The sequence below is a fragment of the Dendropsophus ebraccatus genome, chromosome 13, assembly GCF_027789765.1.
Source record: "Dendropsophus ebraccatus isolate aDenEbr1 chromosome 13, aDenEbr1.pat, whole genome shotgun sequence".
Taxonomy (NCBI): domain Eukaryota; kingdom Metazoa; phylum Chordata; class Amphibia; order Anura; family Hylidae; genus Dendropsophus; species Dendropsophus ebraccatus.
Genome location: NC_091466.1, coordinates 36,251,523 through 36,273,377, shown reverse-complemented (window position 1 = coordinate 36,273,377; position 21,855 = coordinate 36,251,523). Strand labels below are relative to the sequence as shown.

The following is a 21,855-nucleotide window of genomic DNA, read 5'->3' as shown; positions in this document are numbered from 1 at the left end:
AAAAACTGCCACCTGGTGGCAGCAACGCACTTACTATGCAGATAGATGAATCTAGCTCACCGCACAGGAATAGCAGCAGGATTACTCAGAACTCAGACCAGCACACAGTCAGAGGAGAGCATTCCTCCTCTCTCCAGGCCTGTTTAAATACCTCCGAGAGGCCGGAGCGTGCTCCGGACCCGCCTCCCGGAAGTGACGTCACACTGACGGCGCGGTGGAACGCAAGATGCGTTCCACAGCCGAAAACCGGAAGTACTCGGCTCGGATAAGCTACACAGCGCTTACACGAGCAAACAGAGCTAAGATGGGTAACAGGACTCTCAGAGGCATACTCTTAGTCCCAACATACTACCTGAACAGGATCCAGCGAAGCAGCAGCAATCCTGAAAGAAAAACACACAGGTAACTGAACTAATAAGGAGGAGGGACAAACGTCCCCTAGGGCTAACAGATGCGAAGCAAAAAAAGACTGGTGTTTGTGGGAGGTGGAGCCTATTTATACCACCTGGAGGAGGGGATTAAAGATTTATTCAGTTTTTTTCATTAAATATTCCTTCGTCCCAGGGGCTCGCAGGGGCGAATATACCCCATATGTTGTGATGCCAATGGGACGAAAGGGAAACACATAATAACAACAGTATTATGTTAGTTGAGTTTTAATATATATTTACCAGCAATTTGAATGAATTCAACATGGAAGAGCTGTGTTTACACAGTGTGGTTTTGCCATATTTTTTCTGAATTTGTGGCAAAAGTGCTGTTTTACTCTGATTATGTAAATTGTGGTATAAATGTGTTAGATTTACTGTGCTTTGCATAGTTATGGTAAAATATCACCCAGATTTGCCTTCTCGGTTGTGTAATCTTCCTGTTGCACATAATCTGCAGCAGAAAACCTGCAGTGTTATTTCATAAAAAAATAACAATATGTGGGTAGCAATGTATTCACCAATTTCTAGACGCGTCTGCTATTATGCATAGGACGACAGCCATAATACTAGAAGAAGTTGTATCCAACAGCATCCAACGTAGTGAAAAATCTTCAAATCTTTATTGGCTCACACGTAAAAATAAGACGTTTCGACTCTCCATGAGTCTTTGGCAAGTATACAAAGACTCGTGGAGAGTCGAAATGTCGTATTTTTACTTGTAAGTCAACCGGGGACAGTGGGCTCCAGCGTGCATCTCTATTCGTGCATTGCAAGGGATTGACCAGTGCTGCTGGACTCTATACACATACTGACAACCGTAATACTGGCTGGCTGACTGACTACATGGTAAAAGTGAGACTGACGTGTGGCTGAAGGTTTTCCTCTCCCAACAAATTCCAGTGTCAGCTGCAACTAAAAATAAAGCCTTGTGACACTGTGATCTGCAGAGAGCAGCTAAACACTGACCAAGAGGGGAAGGAAAATGATCAGATACAACATGAAGACCCTTAGATTTCTAGCCGCAGAGAGCTTTATATCCAACCAGGAATATGCCAAGAGACATATCAGGAGTGCGGCGCACAATCTGTACCCGCTCTTACTAAAAGCTTGTTACCTGCATGAAAAAGAGGAAGTAGTTGCTATGTTGGTTGAAAACTGGCCTCAACAAGATTTCAACTTTGGCAAACTACTTGGGAAAACACTGGACTACCCTGAAGATATCAGCCACTGGGCATGTCAACGGAGCTTGTCGGCTTGCCTGAAGGGCTTGAAGAACTATGTACTGAATCTCTCAACAACTTACTCGAAAAGGCTTAAAGTGGTAGACCTTACAGCAATTCAAGACATTGAATTTCAGCCATGCCAATGTAAGAAATCATTGGGGAGATGGGCAAGAACAGAAATGATTTCCCAGCTCTGCTTTGAACTTCTGATTGAGATGCAGAGACTTGATTTTAGTCCTTCTATATTTGACATTGACATTGATATCTTCTGTAACCTTTTTGTGACGGAAAAGAACTATGAACTTGTGGTCCAAGCTTTACTGATGCGATGTCACTGCCCATTGAAGATACGATGTGTAGATTTTAGGGTGGATAATTTAGCCTTGAGGAAGCTTTTTTATATTTTAAAACTTGTCGAGCCGGATTCTATACACAAGTTGGAAATAGTTCACAATGTCCGCCTAGAACTTTACCATCTTGACGTACTTCTTACCAATCTCACTTTCCCTCAACTTAGGTCTCTCACCCTACCAACCAGAACTTTTAATGTTATACATTATACAGCAGAGGATGATGCTGTATTAAGTACCATTGGGGAGAAGCTAAGCAATATGGTCCATCTTACAGAACTAAGTGTTTCCTTCTCTACACTCACAGGAAGGCTGAGAAGGCTGCTCAGGTAAATTTCACTTATTTCATTTATCCGAAGTTATCTGTTTAGGTCAGGTTCACATCATGTTTTATGCCATTGAGGCAAGCGTATGTTGGCAAAAACTGAAAGTTGTCTGCCAAGATATCTGTGCCTTCAGCATGGGTTCTGTTTAATTGAGTGACCTGAATATAGTCAGGTAGTGATTACCTTCAGGTCATACTAGTTTTAGCTCAGACTGAAAAGTGTGGTGTGGTTTGCTGTGCTTTTCAGTCCGAACTAATATGCATTTAGAAAATGTATTGGACAGGACGGCAGATTTGGCTAATATAGTATACAGCATGATTCAGAGGCACGAAATGTAATGCCAACAAGGCCTTAGCATGCACCTAAGGGCCCTATTACACTGCCTGAAGTACAGATTAAGTGATCTTGTAGATCAGCACCCATGTTAAGGCTTCAGGATTGCATGGGGAGGCCTACACAAATGGATCATTTATGTGCCTTTCTGCTTCCACCAACTGCACATCCCCTATTACCCAGGAAGAACTGTGGCCGATCAAAACAGTTTTTTCGCAAAGGTAAAAATGGGTTAAAATGCTCATTATTTAAAGAGGATGAACCATCAGATACATCCTCTTTAATCTGACCCAGGGATAGAACGGTGCCGTCACGGGGAAGCCAAGGCCTCAGTCCGTTCTTTGAACCACGGCTCTGAGCTAAAGCACAGGAGGTGGGGCGGGCCACCCCCAGTGGGAGGAAGCCCCCGCCCCTGTATGACGCGGCTCCATTGATTCTTATAAAGCTGCATCATAGAGGGGAGGGAATTCCCTCCCACTGGAGACGGGCTGGCCTGCCTCCTGTGCTTCAGCTCCGGCCTGGGACCCGCGGATAGAACGCCATACACAGCAACTGGGCTGCCGTGGCACTGGATTCCCTGTGACGGCGCCGTTCTATCCCTGGGTCAGATTAAAGAGGATGTACCTGATGGTACATCCTCTTTAAGTCTTTGGCTGTTTCTATTTTAGTTAGATGATGTTCCCTCTGAATAAGTAAAAGAGAATTTCTATATATTAGTGGACATGTTAGGCCTAGTTTACATATATAAGTTGCGTCCGTTTCAGTTTTTTGTAGGAACCTGATTTTGTAGAAATTAGGTTTTCAATCCTTTTTTAAGTAAAAACCATCAGTTCACATATCAGTTGCCATAAATGTATTTAATTAGTTGCTGTGAGTTTTTTTTCCTCTACAGCATATAGGGGGACATCGATATAGAGGCCAGCAGCACTACAGGGGGCCATCTATATAGGGGGCAGCAGCATACGGGAGCCCTCTACTAAGGGCAGCAGGACTTTATTTGTAAACGAAGAAGAAAAACGGAACTGCACCGATTAAAAATAGTCTTCATCATTATTAATTTTGCATGGTAAAACCAGGTAAGTTCGGACAAGGTGCAGACAGTGCGGCAGACGCCACGGAGGTAAGGTGACAGGCTGATTCACGCCCTTCCGGCGCTTCTACAGACCATCCTCCTTGGGACATCTCCTATAGCAGGGATAGGTAACCTTGGCTCTCCAGCTGTTGCAAAACTACAACTCCCATCATGCCTGGATATCCCAGACATTATGGGAGTTGTAGTTTTGCTGCAGGTGGAGAGGCAAGGTTCCCTATCCCTGTCCTAAAAGGTGCTTCACATATATAGAGGAGGAGGGGGAGGGGGATGGCTGCCGCTCCTGTAGGGGCCACTATGCCAAGAGCCAGGGTCACTAGGGTTAATGGGGGGGGGGCAGGGACAGGGACTCTATGGAGCGCCGGAGGCAAAAGCTGGAGGATGCATAATGCATGCGTCTGTACAAGGCATGCCTCCGGTGCTACATAGACTTTAATGGATGCGGTGCCGGATGAAGGAGCTGACCGCACATCAGAACTCTGCAAGCTGCGTTCTGACGTGCGGTCGATCCGTCGGCAGATTTGTGACAACGCATCATCCGAACAGTCCTATTGAAAACAATGGGATCAGTTCAGAGATGCGTTTCTCTCCGGTGCTTCTCTCCTACACCGGAGGGAAACGTCACCGTATCACCGGATATATGTAAACTAGGCCTCAGAGGTTTTTGTCAGCAAGCAGTTGAGGTTGACATGCACAGAATGGCTGCTAGTGCCCTGTTACCCAGCCTGACCAAGTGATGCAAGTGAGCGCCGATCAGCAAGATGAGCACTAGCTTGCAGAGATTTTACAAGGCTCAACCAATCACATGACAAAGCCACAAGAATGATTTGCTGGATCATTTCTGTGGCCTGTGAACATCATCATAGTTACCTGCACATTCCTATTTACACAGGAAGATATGCCGCCAACTAATGATGATTTAAAAGCCTGCAAAAAGGATGCGATCAGCCAGAAAAGGACTTTTAGTATACACATTAGTCTAATAGAGTTTTAAAGAAAATACTATTGGGCATATAGTGTATTTTTAGGCTATGTTCACACTACGTAAAACTACGGCCGTTGTTGCCGATGGCAATAACGGCCGTAGTGTTTGCGGGGTGGAACAATGCCTTAGTTTCAATGGGATCCCGGCCGGAGCGTATACGATGTGTATACGCTCCGGCCGGGATCCCGTGCGGCCCCGCAAAGATCTGACATGTCAGTTTTCTGCGGCCGCAAGCTTCTTAGTGTGCAGGGGGAAGTTCTGATGCAGGTGCGCGCTGAAGCGCAGGCATCAGAGCTCTGCGGCCGGACAGTTCATCCGGCTGGTACTTAAGTACCGGCCGGGATGATCCGGGCAGAGACCGGCCGGGTCACGGAACGGACGGCCTAATACGTTGTGTGAACATAGCCATATACTGTCAGTGGAATGTTAATGCACCGGAGATTACTGCAGATCAGTTGCAGAAAGTGGTCAAGTGTTTCTACACCAGACATCACATCTGTTTGAATTATTATTAGTATTTGGTCTTTTTCTTCAGGAGTTTCTGTTTTTACAATGATTCTATATCTGCTTTTTTTTTATTATTAAAAAAAATAGATACCCAACAAGTAGCTTCTTTAAAGCATTGTGGCCTTCAATACTATGTGAATTCCCTTTCCAACTTTTATTTTAGTATATAAAACTGGATTAAAAGCAATATGACAAAGTAAGCATGGGAGCTGACGAATATGTTTTCATTTTAAGTGTGTTATAGGGCAGTGTTTCTCAACCTGCGGTACACATAACACACCGACTATGCAGCGCAGGTTGAGGGGTACGTGCAGGGCCGTATCTGCCATGCATGTCAGGCTGCAAAACTGCTCACACTAATTCAATTTCACCTACAGCTGACAGATAACAGCAGTGGGTATACCATATCTGGCCGCCTGTCCTCCACTGTTTGTCAGCTACTGGGGGCTGCTTGCTGTAGATAGGATGGAGGGAGGTCGGGGCAGAAAGAAGAGGGAGGGGCGACTGTAGAGCTGGGAGAGGTGGGCTGAGAGCAGGACAAGTACTGGAGGCTTCTATTGCTGCTGTGTCCCCCACTTCTTTCCACCAAGACTGCTGTGTCCCCCTTTGCCCCACACACACACTTCCAGCAGCTGTGTTCCCACACCACATCTAGCTGCTACGTACCCCCCAAGGCTGCTGTGCTTGGCCCTCAGGCAGTTGTGGGGACCTGGCTGCTGTGTCCCCAGAGATACTGTATAGGATTCATCTTTGTACTGAAAGACATCCAGCTGTACTGTGAAAAAGTAAACAAGACTATATATACTGTAATATGTATATGTCTGCAACATACGTATGTGTAATATAAACGTGTGTCTATGTACTGTATGCATGTACTGTATGTGGGTTTATGTGTAATGTTTATATGTGCAATGTACGTGTATACTGTGTGCGTAGATGTAAAATGGTTCACATTTGTGTTGTTTTTTTGAATGTCTGCTCCTGATCATTGGAGGAGGAGAAGAATGAAAAATGAGGGTGTTGCTGGGGTGTGCCCCCATGGTGGTATGGCGGAGGTACGGCTGGTCACTTGCTAGGTGGTAAAGTGTGACGCCAGTTCTATGGTGGTTGGCCAAGATGTAGCCGGAATCCTAGGGTGTTGTGTCGTGACGCCAGTGTCGGTTGGGCACACAGGTATGTTGTTACACGTGTTTTTATTTTAAAGGGACGGTTACCCCTGTGGACAGTGACCTTCCTGGTTATTGCGGGGTCCCTTGGGCTGTAGTCACGGTGGTCCATAGTGGAGTAGTGACCCACCCGGACTATTGGTACTGCCACCCACAGAAAGGGGAAATGTCCCAAGGAGTGGTCATGTGCTGTGTCGTTGTGGGATGAAGAATTACAGAGTCTCTTTATCATAAATAAGATCTTGTTTATTCTGAAAATACTTGTGTACAGCAGAAACCACAAAGTCTTAGAATATCACTTGCACTACTGTTTTTATCCACCAAATTGTGTTATTGTACGCTGATGGGCCTTAGACACACAAATAATCGCATCGGGGGTGCACCTCATGGATAAGCATATTGTGAACGCAACAAGTTCAGTAAAAAGCTGAGGGCACTCACAGAGTCATTGCGATACTTCTTTACTTCAACATATGTTAAAACCTTCGGTGACACATGTCAGGCCCCCTTCACACGTCCGGAAAAACCATCCGGATTTCCTATCAGGAAATCCGGACGGATTTCCGGACCCATACACTTTAATTAGTCACGGACACCCTTCCGGATTTCTCCGGAAGGGTGTCCGTTCCGGAAAATAGATCCGGAAAAAATAGGACATGTCCTATTTTTATCCGGAATTCCGGCCCGGACGCTCCCATAGAAGTCTATGGGAGCGCCGGAATCACGGGCACTTTCCTGAAGTACATCAGGAAAGTGCCCGTGATTCCGGATAAGTGAGAGCCGGCCGGCCCCCGCAACCACTGGCACCCCTACCTCCCCACCGCACAGGCAGCGGCAGCACAGGCCTCCCTCCCGGCGCCACGGCCCCCGGACAGCTTCCACCAACTCCGCCCCCTCCCCCCGGATCGGACAGCTTACAACCCCCGCACCCCCCCCCCGGACCGGACAGCATGCACCAATCCCCCCCTCCCCCCCCCCCCCCCCCGGACCGGACAGCTTCCCCCCTCCCACGGACAGCATCCACCCAACCCCCCCTCCCCCGGACGGCAGCCGCCGGATTACCCGTATGCACAACGCCAGCGCCCCCCCCCCTCCCCGGAACTCACCACTCTTCGCTGCACCCCCGGACCGGACAGCAGCCGCCCGATCACCCAGCTCGCAACTCTTCTCTGCATCTCCGCTGGCCCGCCCGGGACTTACCACCAGCCGCCGCCGACAGGTGAGATACAACATCCCCCCCCCCCCGAACTAAAACTCCCATCATGCAGGCCATGATGGGAGTTGTACTCCTGCTGCCTGTGGCCATCCAGGTTGCAGAAGTACAACTCTCATTATGCCTCTGCTGACAGGCCATGATGGGAGTTGTACTTCTGCTGCCTGTGGCCATCCAGGTTGCAGAAGTACAACTCCCATCATGCCTCTGCTGACAGGCCATGATGGGAGTTGTAGTTCTGCAGCCTGTGGCCATCCAGGTTGCAGAAGTACAACTCTCATCATGCCTCTGCTGACAGGCCATGATGGGAGTTTTACTTCTGCTGCCTGTGGCCATTCAGGTTGCAGAAGTACAACTCCCATCATGCCTCTGCTGACAGGCCATGATGGGAGTTGTAGTTCTGCAGCCTGTGGCCATCCAGGTTGCAGAAGTACAACTCTCATCATGCCTCTGCTGACAGGCCATGATGGGAGTTGTACTTCTGCTGCCTGTGGCCATCCAGGTTGCAGAAGTACAACTCTCATCATGCCTCTGCTGACAGGCCATGATGGGAGTTGTACTTCTGCTGCCTGTGGCCATCCAGGTTGCAGAAGTACAACTCCCATCATCCCTTATGTTGGCATACTAGACCATATTAAGAACTATTTTTTTTTTTCTCATCAGGAAATCCTGAAGGTTTTTCCTGATGGTTTCCTGATGGTAAAAACGGATTACTGTCAGGGAATCCTGATACTATCCTGATGACATTTGAGGTCTCCTGATCAGGATTTCCTGACAGTAAAAACTGACACGGACGTGTGAATGGGGCCTCACTGTTCAGCAGATGCCAAACCACTTCACATGTACAACACAGACATGACGGCCATTTCGCGCGCATGCACTGACAACCACGCTGCAAGATAGAGTTTATAGGCTTTGCTCTATCCGGATCAGTACCTAGCTTTCTGCTTTTGTGGATACTGTCCGCACTGTGACTCTCCTAGTCCACGGCATGGGTCGAGATGATCTCTGACTTTTCCTCTCTGGAGAAAAGTTTAACACTGCATAGTGCTAAGTGGAGTTACTTGAGGAGAAACTGTTAGTTGCATCTTGTCTTGCTTCCTCTCTATACAGGAGCTTGACTAAGACTGCATGCTAAAACTGGGGACCTGGCAGAGGGCCAGGGCCCAAATGAACCACTGTAGGGAGCGCTCTAGCCTGTGTCCTTCCTCTACAAAGTCCAACATCAAAGAACCACTACAATTCCTCTACCCACGTGACTTCCTATCTACAGCCTCTGTAAGGTGTGCTATGAATGGGTGAATAGTGCATACAGAACAAGCAAAGAAAGAGATGATAGGACAGAAGAAGAGGATAATCTCATTGGTCCACAGATCCATGTGACATATAAACAAGCAATAACCCTTTCCATGCTTCAGCTGTGCAGCAACTATACATATACTGTACTGTACAACTGTACATATACTTACAACAGCGACATTATGTGGCAAAACTTTATCACTACTACATCGCCACTTATACAAAAGTACAGGCTTTTGAGAAGGGTTTAACCAATAGCAACACCCGTGGTGCGACACAACACTGCTAAATGGCACCATACATACCCACACACAACTATGTGCACCAGGTGCGTAGCTAGGGGTTCAGCCTGGGGGAAGGGAGGGAGGGAGCAAGTGAGTCTCAGTTGGCCCCCAACCAATTATAGTATTATTTAAATATATTAAGGGGCTTAAGTTAACCGATCGGGGACCAGAAAGTGGTGTTTTTCACCTTGAAAAGTGCTGCTAAAAGCGCCATATGCATAGTCAATGGCGTTTTTTAGTGGAGCAGAAGACTTCCATTGAAGTCAATGGGAGAAAAATACCACTGTTTACCAAAAAAAACGCCAAACCCTCAGCCTGCTGCATTATGCAAAAACTGCCACAGAGCCACAAAAACGCCAGAGAGGAGAAAAAAACGCCATGTGTGCAAGGCAAATCAAAAACTTCCATTTAGTCTCAGCTAACATCTGGCCGTAGGCGTTTTGGCAAAAGGAAAAAAAAACTAACCATACCATTTTTATTGGCATGTGTGAAGCCAGCCTAAAGGCCTTTGCCCTCTGAGTAAAAGAGGCAGAATTTATGAGCAGACTCTGATAGGTGGATTCTGCTTATCATTCTGATGTCCTATTGCTTTAATGGGATTTCTTGTGCGCCACTGCTCTCCGCTCAAAGAATGAACATGTTCATTCTTTGCACTGAGAGCAGACGCGCAAAAGAAATCCCATTGAAACAAAAGGACGTCAGAATGATAAGCAGAATCCACCTCGCAGAGTCTGCTCATAAATTCTGCCTCTTTTACTCAGGGGGCAAGGGCCCTTAAATTGGTTTTCCAGGCTCAGACATTTATGAACCAAAAAGTCCAAGTACTAAGTTCCAGTCTAGACCAAAAGTAAAAAGTGAACTCTGAAGAACTACACGCATAGCCTGGCAGTAAATACATACTGTAATATAACTTGTTGAGTATTGGGATTTTAGTAGCTGAATGTTACACATTGTATTTATTTACAGGATATTCTGGGACTTGTAGTGTCTTCTTGTGTAGCTTATTCTGGGATGTGTAGTACTTTCATAAAGTATTTATTAAAGGGAACATCTAAGATTTTTTTCTTTTTCTTCTACCATCAGGCACAGTGCCATACAATGAGTAGTGGCTGTAACTGCTGTTGCAGCTTCCCTCACTCACTTCAATGGTATAAGCTACAATGTCAGGTGCAGCTGCTAATAGGAAATAAAGAGTCCATCAACAAGAAAAATACTGGGAAACAACTGTAACATGTCACCTGTGCCTAATCCTGTTGTATATTACTAATGCAGTGTATATAGTGCCTCATTACACCAGTAGGCCTGTATTCACATGCTATGCTCGAAATATAATCTATTACACATTGTTAAAATGAAGGTTGTCAATTTGAAGTACAAATGGTCAAACAGAGAACATGTCATCATTATAATTGTTTAATAGTATGTTGAAGTGTTAGTAATAGAGATGAGCAAACCTCGAGCATGCTATAGTCATTGGCTGTCTCCATGTTTTCCAGACAACCTTAGAGCTTTATCCAAGTTCAGCAGCCCCAGCTAATCAAATGCCGAACGTTTTGGTTCGGATCGACTCGAACCCGAACCCGGTTCGCTCATCTCTAGTTAGTAACATTGCATGTGGTGCATTTAGTACTTAAAAATAAGGATATCTTTAAAAATCTATCATATTGCTATAACATGTGTCGGCAGCGACACATGTGTGTGTGTGTGGGGGGCTGCCCGGGTGATTCCTAGATTGTCCGGGCAGCGCATAGAAGATATCGGCGATCCTATTATACGGAGCGACAGCAGCAGATCGTTGCTATCCTGGTCATTTGTCTTTCAACATGTTGAAAGACAAACGACAGCAACAATCAGCTGACATCTTTCATGTCGGCTGATCATTATCCTCCATTACACAAGACTATTATCGGTCGTAATGGCCGAATACGGCCAATAATTGTTTCGTGTAATAAGGCCTTTACTCTGGAGTTTGCAGTTGGACGGAGAGGATGCAGCTTCAGAGATTTCTTATGATGTTACTGCTATGGGAAAGGAAAAATTTAGGAATTTTGGCAATTCCAGCTTCATATAGATATAATATAGATTATGTCGCTCTGTCTTCTGGGAAACAGAGCTAACATGCACTTTACTATCAGAACTATCAGGGCGCAGCGACTATTGCAGCCAGACCTATATACAGCTATATACAGATAATCGCGGGAGGGCTTATAAATGAATAGGTTAATGAATTGTGCCATTAATATAAGTTTATCTAAGGATATTACTTTATTTCACAGCGCTATATATTAGTGTTGGTGCTGACAGAAGACAGAAGAGGTGAATTTGAAAGAAGTGGTTGTCCATAAACCAATAAATAATTAATAAATCATAAAGGGGGAGGGTGTCCTAAGATATAGATTCTGAATGGTGGCCATACATTTGTATTATAGAGAATTGTATAGCTGTCATTTAGCTCATATACTGTTATTTTTGGAATCGGCTTTGGAATTGGACAATAGAGGGTCCCTACTTTTACCTTTTAAATCTGTTAGTAGAATACTGGGTGCTGTTTATGGCGGCCTGTATTCTGACTATGAAGCAGCAGGTATAGCCTATCATAACACATGCTGATTCTGATGTCTTCCCTTTTACATTGCAGATGTTCTAGAAATGACTATAACACCTGAGGACACACCTAGAGAGGAGGCAGGGACCATCGGTCATAAAGAAGTGCCAAAACTTGTATCAGTCCTTACAGTACTAAAAAAAGACTACAGAGGAGGCCATGATGAACATTAAAAAACTGAATATATCAATGTCCATCAAAAAATAAAGGAATCTATAGCAATAACCCTGCATGAAAAACGCAAAGAAGTAGCCAGAAAAAAAAACAGATACAGGAGATTCTGCTCCCTCTTAAAAATAAGAAGGGTAAAATCTCGGACCACCAGTTACATAAGGAAAGAAAGAGACAAAAAAATCTAAGCAAGTAAACTTGTAGCTCGGAAGGAGGAGAGAAAGGATTAGGAAGAAAGAAGAAAGACTAAAAAGAGAAGGAGGAGGTCATGGCTCTGCTGATGAGAGGAGTTTACATGGCAGCCATGGACCCAGCAGCATTATTCCCCTTATATGTAGTTACCATCTAAAAGGCTCAGCCTTAAAGAAGAATTCCACCCACCCCCCTGAAAAATAAAACCTATTCACACATTAAGGAATTAGTAGCGGCTTCCATTTTGTCCAGTTTATACCTGGTCTGGCTGCTGTCAGTGCCAGCTACACACTAAAATCTTCCAGCTTATTCCTGCTTCTACTTCCTGTCTAAATTCTTGTCATTGCCTACAACTCCCAGCATGCCTCACTGCACTGTCTGTCTGTCACCCACTTTAGTCTCCGCCCTCTATCCCCAGTTGGGCTTACTTCCTTGATCTGTGGCCCTCCACCATCTTGCATGCACTATAATTGACCCTTTCCTTACTATTTGTTGAGCTAACCTTCTGTCAACAAAAGCCCCAATACAATCTACCTTGGCATGAAACCCACTATGTGATTTTATCTATGTGAATATGTGTGCAACAAACAATTTTTCTACTGAAACAGATTTTTGCATATAAATTAGAGCTGGATATATAATACAACTGCAGTAGCCGCAGACCAGCATCGCTGGTAGTAGTCTTCCCATGATTCTTCCCAGTTGTCAGATGGAGATGGTTGTAAGGGACGCTGTTTTTAATTCCGTGAGCAAGATATCGCAGCTGCCCACTTCTCCTTCCCTTTCCAGAAAGGGGTATATTCAACTATTTTCCCAGGTTACAGGTTCTGAGTGGGGCAAATAGTCTCTTTTGACTGCCCTCCGGCTCGCCAGCACTGACTCTTTGGTATAAGAGTCCTGAAGCAGGCCGAACCTCCTCTGAGTGTCAAACTTCAGTACCGTTGCCCGACACCTTTCAAGGGTTGGCTCACCTGGCTGCGGTTTCTCCCATCGGTGGATGAAATCCTGCTCTCTCTTGTGGTAATCGCCAGTGATGGGAATGGACAAGGATGTGGAGTATCCTCAGCTGCTGCTTCATTGCAGAAGAAGGGAGGAAGTTCTGCAGCTGTACAACGTATTTTTATAATCTACAAAGGCAATAAATACATTTTCTTGCTCCTTTACTTGTAATTGTAATCCACAGGACAATAAAATACAGATGATCTGCTCCCCCACTTTTTCCTTTGCTACTGGGGTATTTGTAGTTCCACAGATCAGTGACAATTGTAATCCTGGGTAACAATAATAAATATCCAATCTCCAGCTTGTTTCCACAGTCTCTGGGAGTATTATTTGTAATCCAGAAGGTAGCAGAGCTATGAGTGGTCGGTACTGAAGTACTGCAGTAAAAACGCACTTCTTAAAGCGTCCAATTGTCACGGTGGCCAGCAGTGGTATGCGCAAACCCCTGGATACACCAACACAAACTTTTTTTAGTATAGGTGTTGGTGTGAAGAAAATCAAAGTCTTTGTTGAATTTCAACAGGAAGCAATTTACTGTAGATCTTTAAACGTAGTACAGAGTAAAACGTTCTCTTTTTCAAAAGAGGTGCAATATATTTATTCAATTCCTTAAGCTGGGTACTTAGACTTAAATACAGCTTAGCTTGTGCGTGATGATGTAAAACTTGTATGCATGCAATTGTTCAGACATGGATAACTATTCCTTAAAGCTCCCCGTGTGCAGTTTTTCCACTGCTTTTAATAGCAGATGAGGTTTGGAAATCTGCAGCTACTGAGAAAGCACCATTTATGCTATCTGTACATCAGCCCTTGGCCACCTCCCTTTGTAACCTGATAAGTTTCTATTGTCCCTTAAGTGACTCTGTACTCACAATCTGACCCCCCCCAAACCACTTGTACCTTCACATAGCTGCTTTTAATCCAACATCTGTCCTGGGGTCCGTTCGGCAGGTGATGCAGCTATTGTCCTAAAAAACAACTGTTAAACTAGCAGCCCTGTGCCCAACAGCCAGGGCTTAGATTGTGTATGCATTAGGCTGGCACACCCTCTCTGTCCCTCTTCCCCGCCCTCCTTATGATTAGGAATGCTCCAGGCAGATTGTCTCCTATTCATCAGCTGTGTGAATGAACATGGGCTGGATCGTTAAAGCACCTGTGCAATGTTCAGACAGGAGAAAATGTTCCAGTAGCATTCCTAATGATGAAAAGGGTGGGGAGGAGGGACGGAGGGGTAGTGCAAAGTTAGGGCACAAATACTCCTGTTGGGTGTCAGGATGGTATCTCTGCAGAGCTCGTGCTGTTCGGCCGAGAAGGCACTGATTTTCTTGTATCCTGTTTCTGTGTTTTGTTTTGCTATGTGTGAACTCTGGTTTATTGCTCACCTGGGTTGGGAGACACACCCGACTTCACCTGCTGAGTTCTGTCTGGCCATGTCAGAGTTAATCTGTGTTTTGGTTCTGCTGTGACTGACAGGTCTTCCTGCCAGTGGATCTGTTTTGTTCTCAGCTGTCTGTGCTTGAAGATCAGGGGGATGGTCCAATTATGTTCTGGATCAGAACCCTGGCCTCCTATATAACTACCTCAGTCTTGGATATCATTGCTGGTTATTGACTTGCCTCTGCCTGCTTGTGTGTTCTGTTTTCTGGTTTCTCCTGATTCCTGCTTTGTATCTCTTACCTCCCTTGCTTGCTGCCTGCCCCTGATCATATTGCCTGTTTTCAGACTACGCTTTTGGATCCGATTTTGTACTTTTGCTGCCAGACTGTTGTGACCCGGATTGCTGACCATTCTTATTGTGTCTGTCTGTCTGTCTGTTTGTCTTGTCTTTGTGTCCCACCTAGCCAGTGCAGGGACCGCCGCCAAGTTGCTCGCCGCCATCTTAGGGCGGATTGTGGCAAGTAGGTAGAGGACAGTGGGCGGGGCTGAGCTTAGGGCTCACTGACTTGTCTTGTCCTGCTGTCCGGTTCGTAACAGAATAACCAGCCATACTTTTTTTTTTCTCTCCACCTTGCTATGGACCCCATGAAAGCTCTGGTTGAGCAAATGCAAAGTCTCAACCAGCTTGTTCTGGACCTTATGCAACGGGTGCAGCAGGTAGAGTCTTTCCTGGGCCAAAATGCCATGCTATCTACTGCTGTTCCCCCAGAACCTCCTGTGCAGCTTCCTGATAGGTTCAAAGGCGAGAGAAGGGCCTTTCGAATCTTCAGAGAGGGATGTAAGTTGTTTTTCAGACTTTGTCCCCGGTCCTCTGGGGATGAGAGCCAGAGAGTAGGCATTATTATGTCACTCTTACAAGGACCTCCGCAGGAGTGGGCCTTTTCTTTGCCTCCAGATGCCACTGAGTTATCTTCTGTGGATCAGTTTTTCTCTGCATTGGAGTTACTCTATGATGACCCTGACAGGGCAGCAGCAGCTGAGAGGCAGTTGACAGTTTTGAGACAGGACAAGCGACCGGTGGAGGAGTATTGTGCAGAGTTCCGCCAGTGGTGCGTTCCATCCGGATGGAATGATCCAGCGCTTAGATGCAAATTTAAGCAGGGGTTATCTGATGACATTAAAGATGCCTGGATAGGACATCCAGATCCTTCCACCCTAAAGCAGGCCATGAATTTGGCTATTCGCATAGACCGTAGACTCCGTGACAGACATAGGGAAAAAGTAGGCTCTGACCCTTCTAAGACCTCTGTCCCCTGCTCTGTCAAACACTCTGTTGTTATCCCTGATATTCATGAGGACGAGCCCATGCAGCTGGGACGATTGGACGCCAGGACCAGGCGAGAACACCGGAGACACAACGGTCTGTGCTATTACTGTGGTGACAGTAGCCACTTCATCAGTTTCTGCCACAAGCGTCCCAAGCGGCAAGAAAACCTGCACCCAGATCATCAGCGTTCAGGTGACTCCCAGGAAGGTCACTTGGGCGCACAGGTACCCTCCGGCGAAATAAACATTGCTAGTTCTACTGTAACTGATTTGCCTGTATCTGATGCGAATTTATCATGTTCTTCTGCTTGTCCTGTCAGTAAGCCTGTTCTCCATGCCATGGACTCTTCTTCTGATGAATGGGAGTCAGATGGCAATCTTCTAAGTGAAGTTGAGTCCTGTGAGGGTCCTGAGGCCCCTCGTAAAAGGGGGGGTACTGTCAGGATGGTATCTCTGCAGAGCATTATGCGCCCCTCGGCTCGTGCTGTTCGGCCGAGAAGGCACTGATTTTCTTGTATCCTGTTTCTGTGTTTTGTTTTGCTATGTGTGAACTCTGGTTTATTGCTCACCTGCGTTGGGAGACACACCCGACTTCACCTGCTGAGTTCTGTCTGGCCATGTCAGGGTTAATCTGTGTTTTGGTTCTGCTGTGACTGACAGGTCTTCCTGCCAGTGGATCTGTTTTGTTCTCAGCTGTCTGTGCTTGGAGATCAGGGGGATGGTCCAATTATGTTCTGGATCAGAACCCTGGCCTCCTATATAACTACCTCAGTCTTGGATATCATTGCTGGTTATTGACTTGTCTCTGCCTGCTTGTGTGTTCTGTTTTCTGGTTTCTCCTGATTCCTGCTTTGTATCTCTTACCTCCCTTGCTTGCTGCCTGCCCCTGATCATATTGCCTGTTTTCTGACTACGCTTTTGGATCCGATTTTGTACTTTTGCTGCCAGACTGTTGTGACCCGGATTGCTGACCATTCTTATTGTGTCTGTCTGTCTGTCTGTTTGTCTTGTCTTTGTGTCCCACCTAGCCAGTGCAGGGACCGCCGCCAAGTTGCTCGCCGCCATCTTAGGGCGGATTGTGGCAAGTAGGTAGAGGACAGTGGGCGGGGCTGAGCTTAGGGCTCACTGTCTTGTCTTGTCCTGCTGTCCGGATCCTAACATTGGGTCTGCAAGTTTAAAGGTTGTTATTTAGGACAATAACTGCATCACCTGCTGAGCGGACCCAGGACAGATCTTGAATTAAAAGCAGCTGTCTGAAGGTACAAGTGGTTTGGAGGGGTCAGATTGTGGGTACAGAGTCACGTTAATGCTTCCCTTTTTATATCACCATACAGTGTTAAGAGTGATGGGAGAAAGATAATAGTGATGAAATGCCTAGGAGTAGAGTTGAGTGAATCTACACAGAGATATACCAAAACCTAATTTAATGAATTGGTCATCCATTCATTTGGTCTTTAGCCATTTCCTGGAAGTCAGGAAATTCAAAAACAGACTAGTTTTACAAAATTGACAAAATTCACAAAGTGACATTGGTAGCATCCTATTACAGTACCATACCCAAATGCTGTGTAAAATGGATTTTATACACCTGTGGAAATGGGACTGACTGAAACACCTGAATTTAAAGATGGGGCTTGATACTTGTCTCCATATAGTGAATGTATAAATGTATTTTTACACACTGTTTTAGCATGGTCACAATGACCAAATTCTGGTGCACACTTAGGATATTAACCTATTATTTTTATGGTTTCTTTTTCAGCCCATTGGAGACCCCATTGAAAGTCCTTGAAGTAGGCAATTGTTCCCTGAACCAAGTAGACATGGCGTACCTGGCCAACAGCTTACATGCTGAGAACTTGGAACTCTTGGATCTCAGTGGTCACAATATAACAGAACTCTTCCCATCAACGTTCTTTAAACTTCTCCAAAAAGCTTCATCAACACTTAAGACTTTGGTTTTGGAAGAATGTGATATTGGCGACATGAATATCCATTTGATGGAAATGGGCATGGTGCATTGCCTAAAATTGGAGGATTTTAAATTCCTCCATAACCCTTTGACAACTATAAGTCTTAGGCGAATATTCAGAGTTCTCATTAATCTACCAATGTTGAAGTATGTTGAGTTTCCTGTACCAAAAGATTGCTATCCTCCTGATGTCAGCTATCCCCTTGATGAAGCAACCCTTGTGAAATTTGATCAACAAAAATATAACACGGTCAAAGAATCTCTCCAGCGTATTTTGGTTCAGGCTGGTCGAGAAGATATAGCAGCTGTCACCCCTCTTTTTGGCAGCTATGATTCTGCTATTGAAGAAACCAGCAAGGAACTGGGTGCAGGTTTATTGACTTCATTTAGAGATGCTCTGCACAGCTTCACAACATCTCTGCAAGAATTATAAGGGAACTGTCAAAAATCTTTGCTGGTCAGAAAATTCTTAGCTGCTTTCAACTTCCCATTAAATTTACCCAAGAAGAGCTTCATGCAGAGTGTCAGGAAACCAGTGAGAATGACAAAAGAAAAAAATGGAGCCACTCCATTGCTCTGCTCTATGTAATTAGATGATGTCATCCAATCCTCTTGCGCCATCTAGTGTGTAACTAGAAGCTGCTGCCGCATGACTTTGTCTGACCCTTCAGTGCAGTTTGTTCAGATTTGCAGATTTACCAGGCCATGTTCACACAGGGTATTAACATCGGCCGTGTCAAACAACAGCCAATGTCTTACATGTTCACCTGGCCTATACTGCAGTATCAGCCGGATGAAGATCATTTGACTCTATTTGGAATGTGGGCATATTCGGGTGTGGTGGCACTCCAATTTACCATAGACCACAGTGTAAAGTACGTCCGGGAGCCGTAGTTTACACTGTGAGCACAGCCTATTTTGTAAATCTGTCAGTTGTTTTGAGCAACTGCAGAGAAAAATGGCCAAAGTGTATACAGGGTGTATACACGTCGGCCGTTGTTCTATAGAGTTTACTGTAATTGCACAATGTCAATAAACAAGGGCCGTTGTTTATTGTGTAAATACAGTGTATGAACGTGGCCTTAGCATAACACCATAGATTAGTCAGTTGAAGATTCCCAATGATTCCTTCCCCTGGCTTTTCCTGGATAACAAAGCTGAAGGCCTGTGTAGTTCATTGTATAGTGATGGCAGCAGGTAATTACAGTTCAGTTCCATTTGAAGTGAATATACTGTAAGCTAAGCTGCAGTTACCTGACGCCTCCACCATACAATGAATGGTGCATTGACACCATAGAAAGTATGGGATCTCCTGCTTTGTGCTCCCAGGATTTAACCATTCTAAATCTGTTATTTATATACTTTATATACACTTAGATGTTAGGAAACTTGTATTGGAGATCCAATAACATTTAGTATCTTTTCTCCAAGCTAGAGTCGCTCAACAGGCTACTAGAATCTTCCTTCATTTTACTGTTTCAATGAATGTATCCCTTTACTCTCATTTTGCAATCACTTACATATATCATCATGACATTTACACATAGAAAGTCTCATTCCAGTCCCACTACTCCTTCTTGGTGTGATTTTCTTCTGTAAATGAATATATTTGTTAGAATTTGAATTTCTAGGTAATTGTAGCCATGTATTGGTGTTATGTGTAATAAGGTTATCTTAGTATTAGAGTGACCTCTGCTGGTAATGAGGTGTACTACACTGTAGAGAGAAGCAGTTTCTTGTTTTTACCAGTAGGGGTCAGTAACACACAGCGTAATACTGCATTTTAGATATAAGAAATAAATCTGAATACAAAAGCAGTATATTAGGAAATAATAAAAATGAAATGACACTATGTATAAAGGGAAAATTAGAGTTAAGAGAATTGTGTAGCGTTATATTGCAATGCCTTATGATGCTTAGTAAAAATTATTATTGTCCGGGATGACAAGGGGTTTTGTTCTATATTGTGGGTGTAAAAAGATGTGTCTCGATGTGTTGTCCAGGCTGCTCTACACTGGCTATTCAGAGGCACGAATCCACTACTGATCGGCACGGGGGTTTTGACCTGCTCCGTTTCCGACCTGGGCCGGTTCACCCCTCCTTAGAGCAACCTGGTGGTTCCGAGCTCCCCCCCGGAGTCACCATATTGATACCGAACTTAGTGCGGACACCCAATCGACATAGCGCAGAGCAGACCATTTGTTCTACTCTATGCAATTAGAAGATGATGTCATCCGACCCTCCAGCGCCACCTAGTGTCTAACTAGACGCTGCTACCGCGTGACCTGTTCCGACCCTTCAGCGCAGTTTGTACAGCATTGCAGTTTTACAAAAATACAATATATTTGTCACTTACACCTTCCCAGTGATTCCACCCCACATATCACCACCACATAATGACTAACACCCCCATACTGTATACAATACACTATACACAGACCATTTATGCCCCCATACAGTCAGCATATTATAGCACAGATACTATACATCCAGTGACTGACAAGTGACCTCTTCTCTGATTGACATCTTCCTCTTCTGTTGTCTTCCCTACTTGGCCCAGGCAGTCATGATAACTTCTTCTGGTCACAAGCCATCTCCACAGAATCTGTCGGACACACATCTTAGGCTCCTCAATTTTATAATACCACCTACCCACCTCTATAGAAGAGATTAGTTACTCCCCCCACCATAGTGCCCCATATGGTAGCTAATGCCCCCACAATACCCCATATAGTATCCAATCCCCCAATAAAGCCCCATATAGTATCCAATGCCCCAATCGTGCCCCATATGGTATCCAATCCCCCAACAGTGTCCTATATGGTATCCAATACCCCCTTAGTGCCCCCATATAATATTCAATACCGCCCAATAGTGCCCCATATAGTATCCAATACCCCTCAATGGTGCCCCATATAGTATTTAATATCCCCCAATAGCGCCCCATATAGTAGCCAATACCCCCCCAATGGTGCCCCATATAGTATCCAATCCCTCCAATAGTGTCCTATATGGTATCCAATACCCCCTTAGTGCCCCATATAGTATCCAATACCGCCCAATAGTGCCCCATATAGTATCCAATACCCCCCAATGGTGCCCCATATAGTATCTAATACCCCCCAATAGCACACATATAGTATCAAATACCCCCAATAGCCCCCCATATAGTAGCCAATACCCCACCAATGGTGCCCCATATAGTATCCAATACCCCCCAATAGCGGCCCATGTAGTATCTAATACCCCCAATAGTGCCCCATATAGTAGCCAATACTCCCCCAATGGTGCCCCATATAGTATCTAATACCCCCAATAGCGCCCCATATAGTATCTAATACCCCCAATAGCGCCCCATATAGTATCTAATACCCCCAATAGTGCCCCATATAGTAGCCAATCCCTCAATAGCGCTCCATATAGTATCTAATACCCCCTATAGTGTCTCATATAGTATCCAATGCCCCCAATAGTGCCCAATATAGTATCCAATACCCCCATAGTTCCCTATATAGTAGCCAATACCCCCATAGTGCTTCATATAGTATCCAATACTTCCCAATAGTGTCCCATATATCATCCAATCCAGCTCCTCCCCTCTGTGCAGTGCCCTACTAGTGACACCAACCCGGTCCCCGCACTTTACCACCAGAAAAAAAACAAAAAACAAGAAAACAAAAACTCACCTTCCACCCCTTCCCAGCAGCTCCTCTCCCGGCAGTGCGCTGTCTCCTGTGATCCAGGATGCATCAGTGATATACTGTGTGTATCTATCATGCTGTATCAGCTCTGTGGTCGTCATTGTGACACCAAAGTGTTGTCACTCAGCTTTCCCAGCAGCCTTTATGGAAAGTCTGTCTTGCTGTATATGGTGGATTTATCACTATATAAATCGAAAAAGTTGATACTAGAAAGCAGTCTGGTACTAGAGGGCAATTCGGCACAGGGCACTATAGAAACCTGCCCTCCTGTCGATCAGTTTTTCTGTTTTATCATGACATTC

At 45.2% G+C, this 21,855-nt stretch overlaps 2 protein-coding genes across 2 annotated transcripts in view; one reads left to right on the top strand and one right to left on the bottom strand.

The window, feature by feature from the left end:
- LOC138771452 (uncharacterized) overlaps window positions 1–21,855 on the bottom strand; it is an 80,704-nt gene that overhangs the window by 53,987 nt on the left and 4,862 nt on the right. The window lies entirely within an intron of this gene.
- On the top strand, window positions 1,409–19,864 carry LRRC14B (leucine rich repeat containing 14B). The gene is made up of 2 exons (XM_069949844.1): window positions 1,409–2,333; window positions 17,643–19,864. Exons 1-2 carry the CDS (start codon window positions 1,414–1,416, stop codon window positions 18,283–18,285), a joined length of 1,563 nt encoding a protein of 520 aa, XP_069805945.1. The 5' UTR covers window positions 1,409–1,413; the 3' UTR covers window positions 18,286–19,864.

What these genes read in the sequence shown, in the direction of transcription:
- LRRC14B (XM_069949844.1), top strand. Translation starts at nt 1,414, where the DNA reads ATGATCAGATACAACATGAAGACCCTTAGATTTCTAGCCGCAGAGAGC. An exon ending in AGGCTGAGAAGGCTGCTCAG is followed by an intron (nt 2,334 to 17,642) that starts GTAAATTTCACT and finishes TTTCTTTTTCAG; the next exon opens with CCCATTGGAGACCCCATTGA.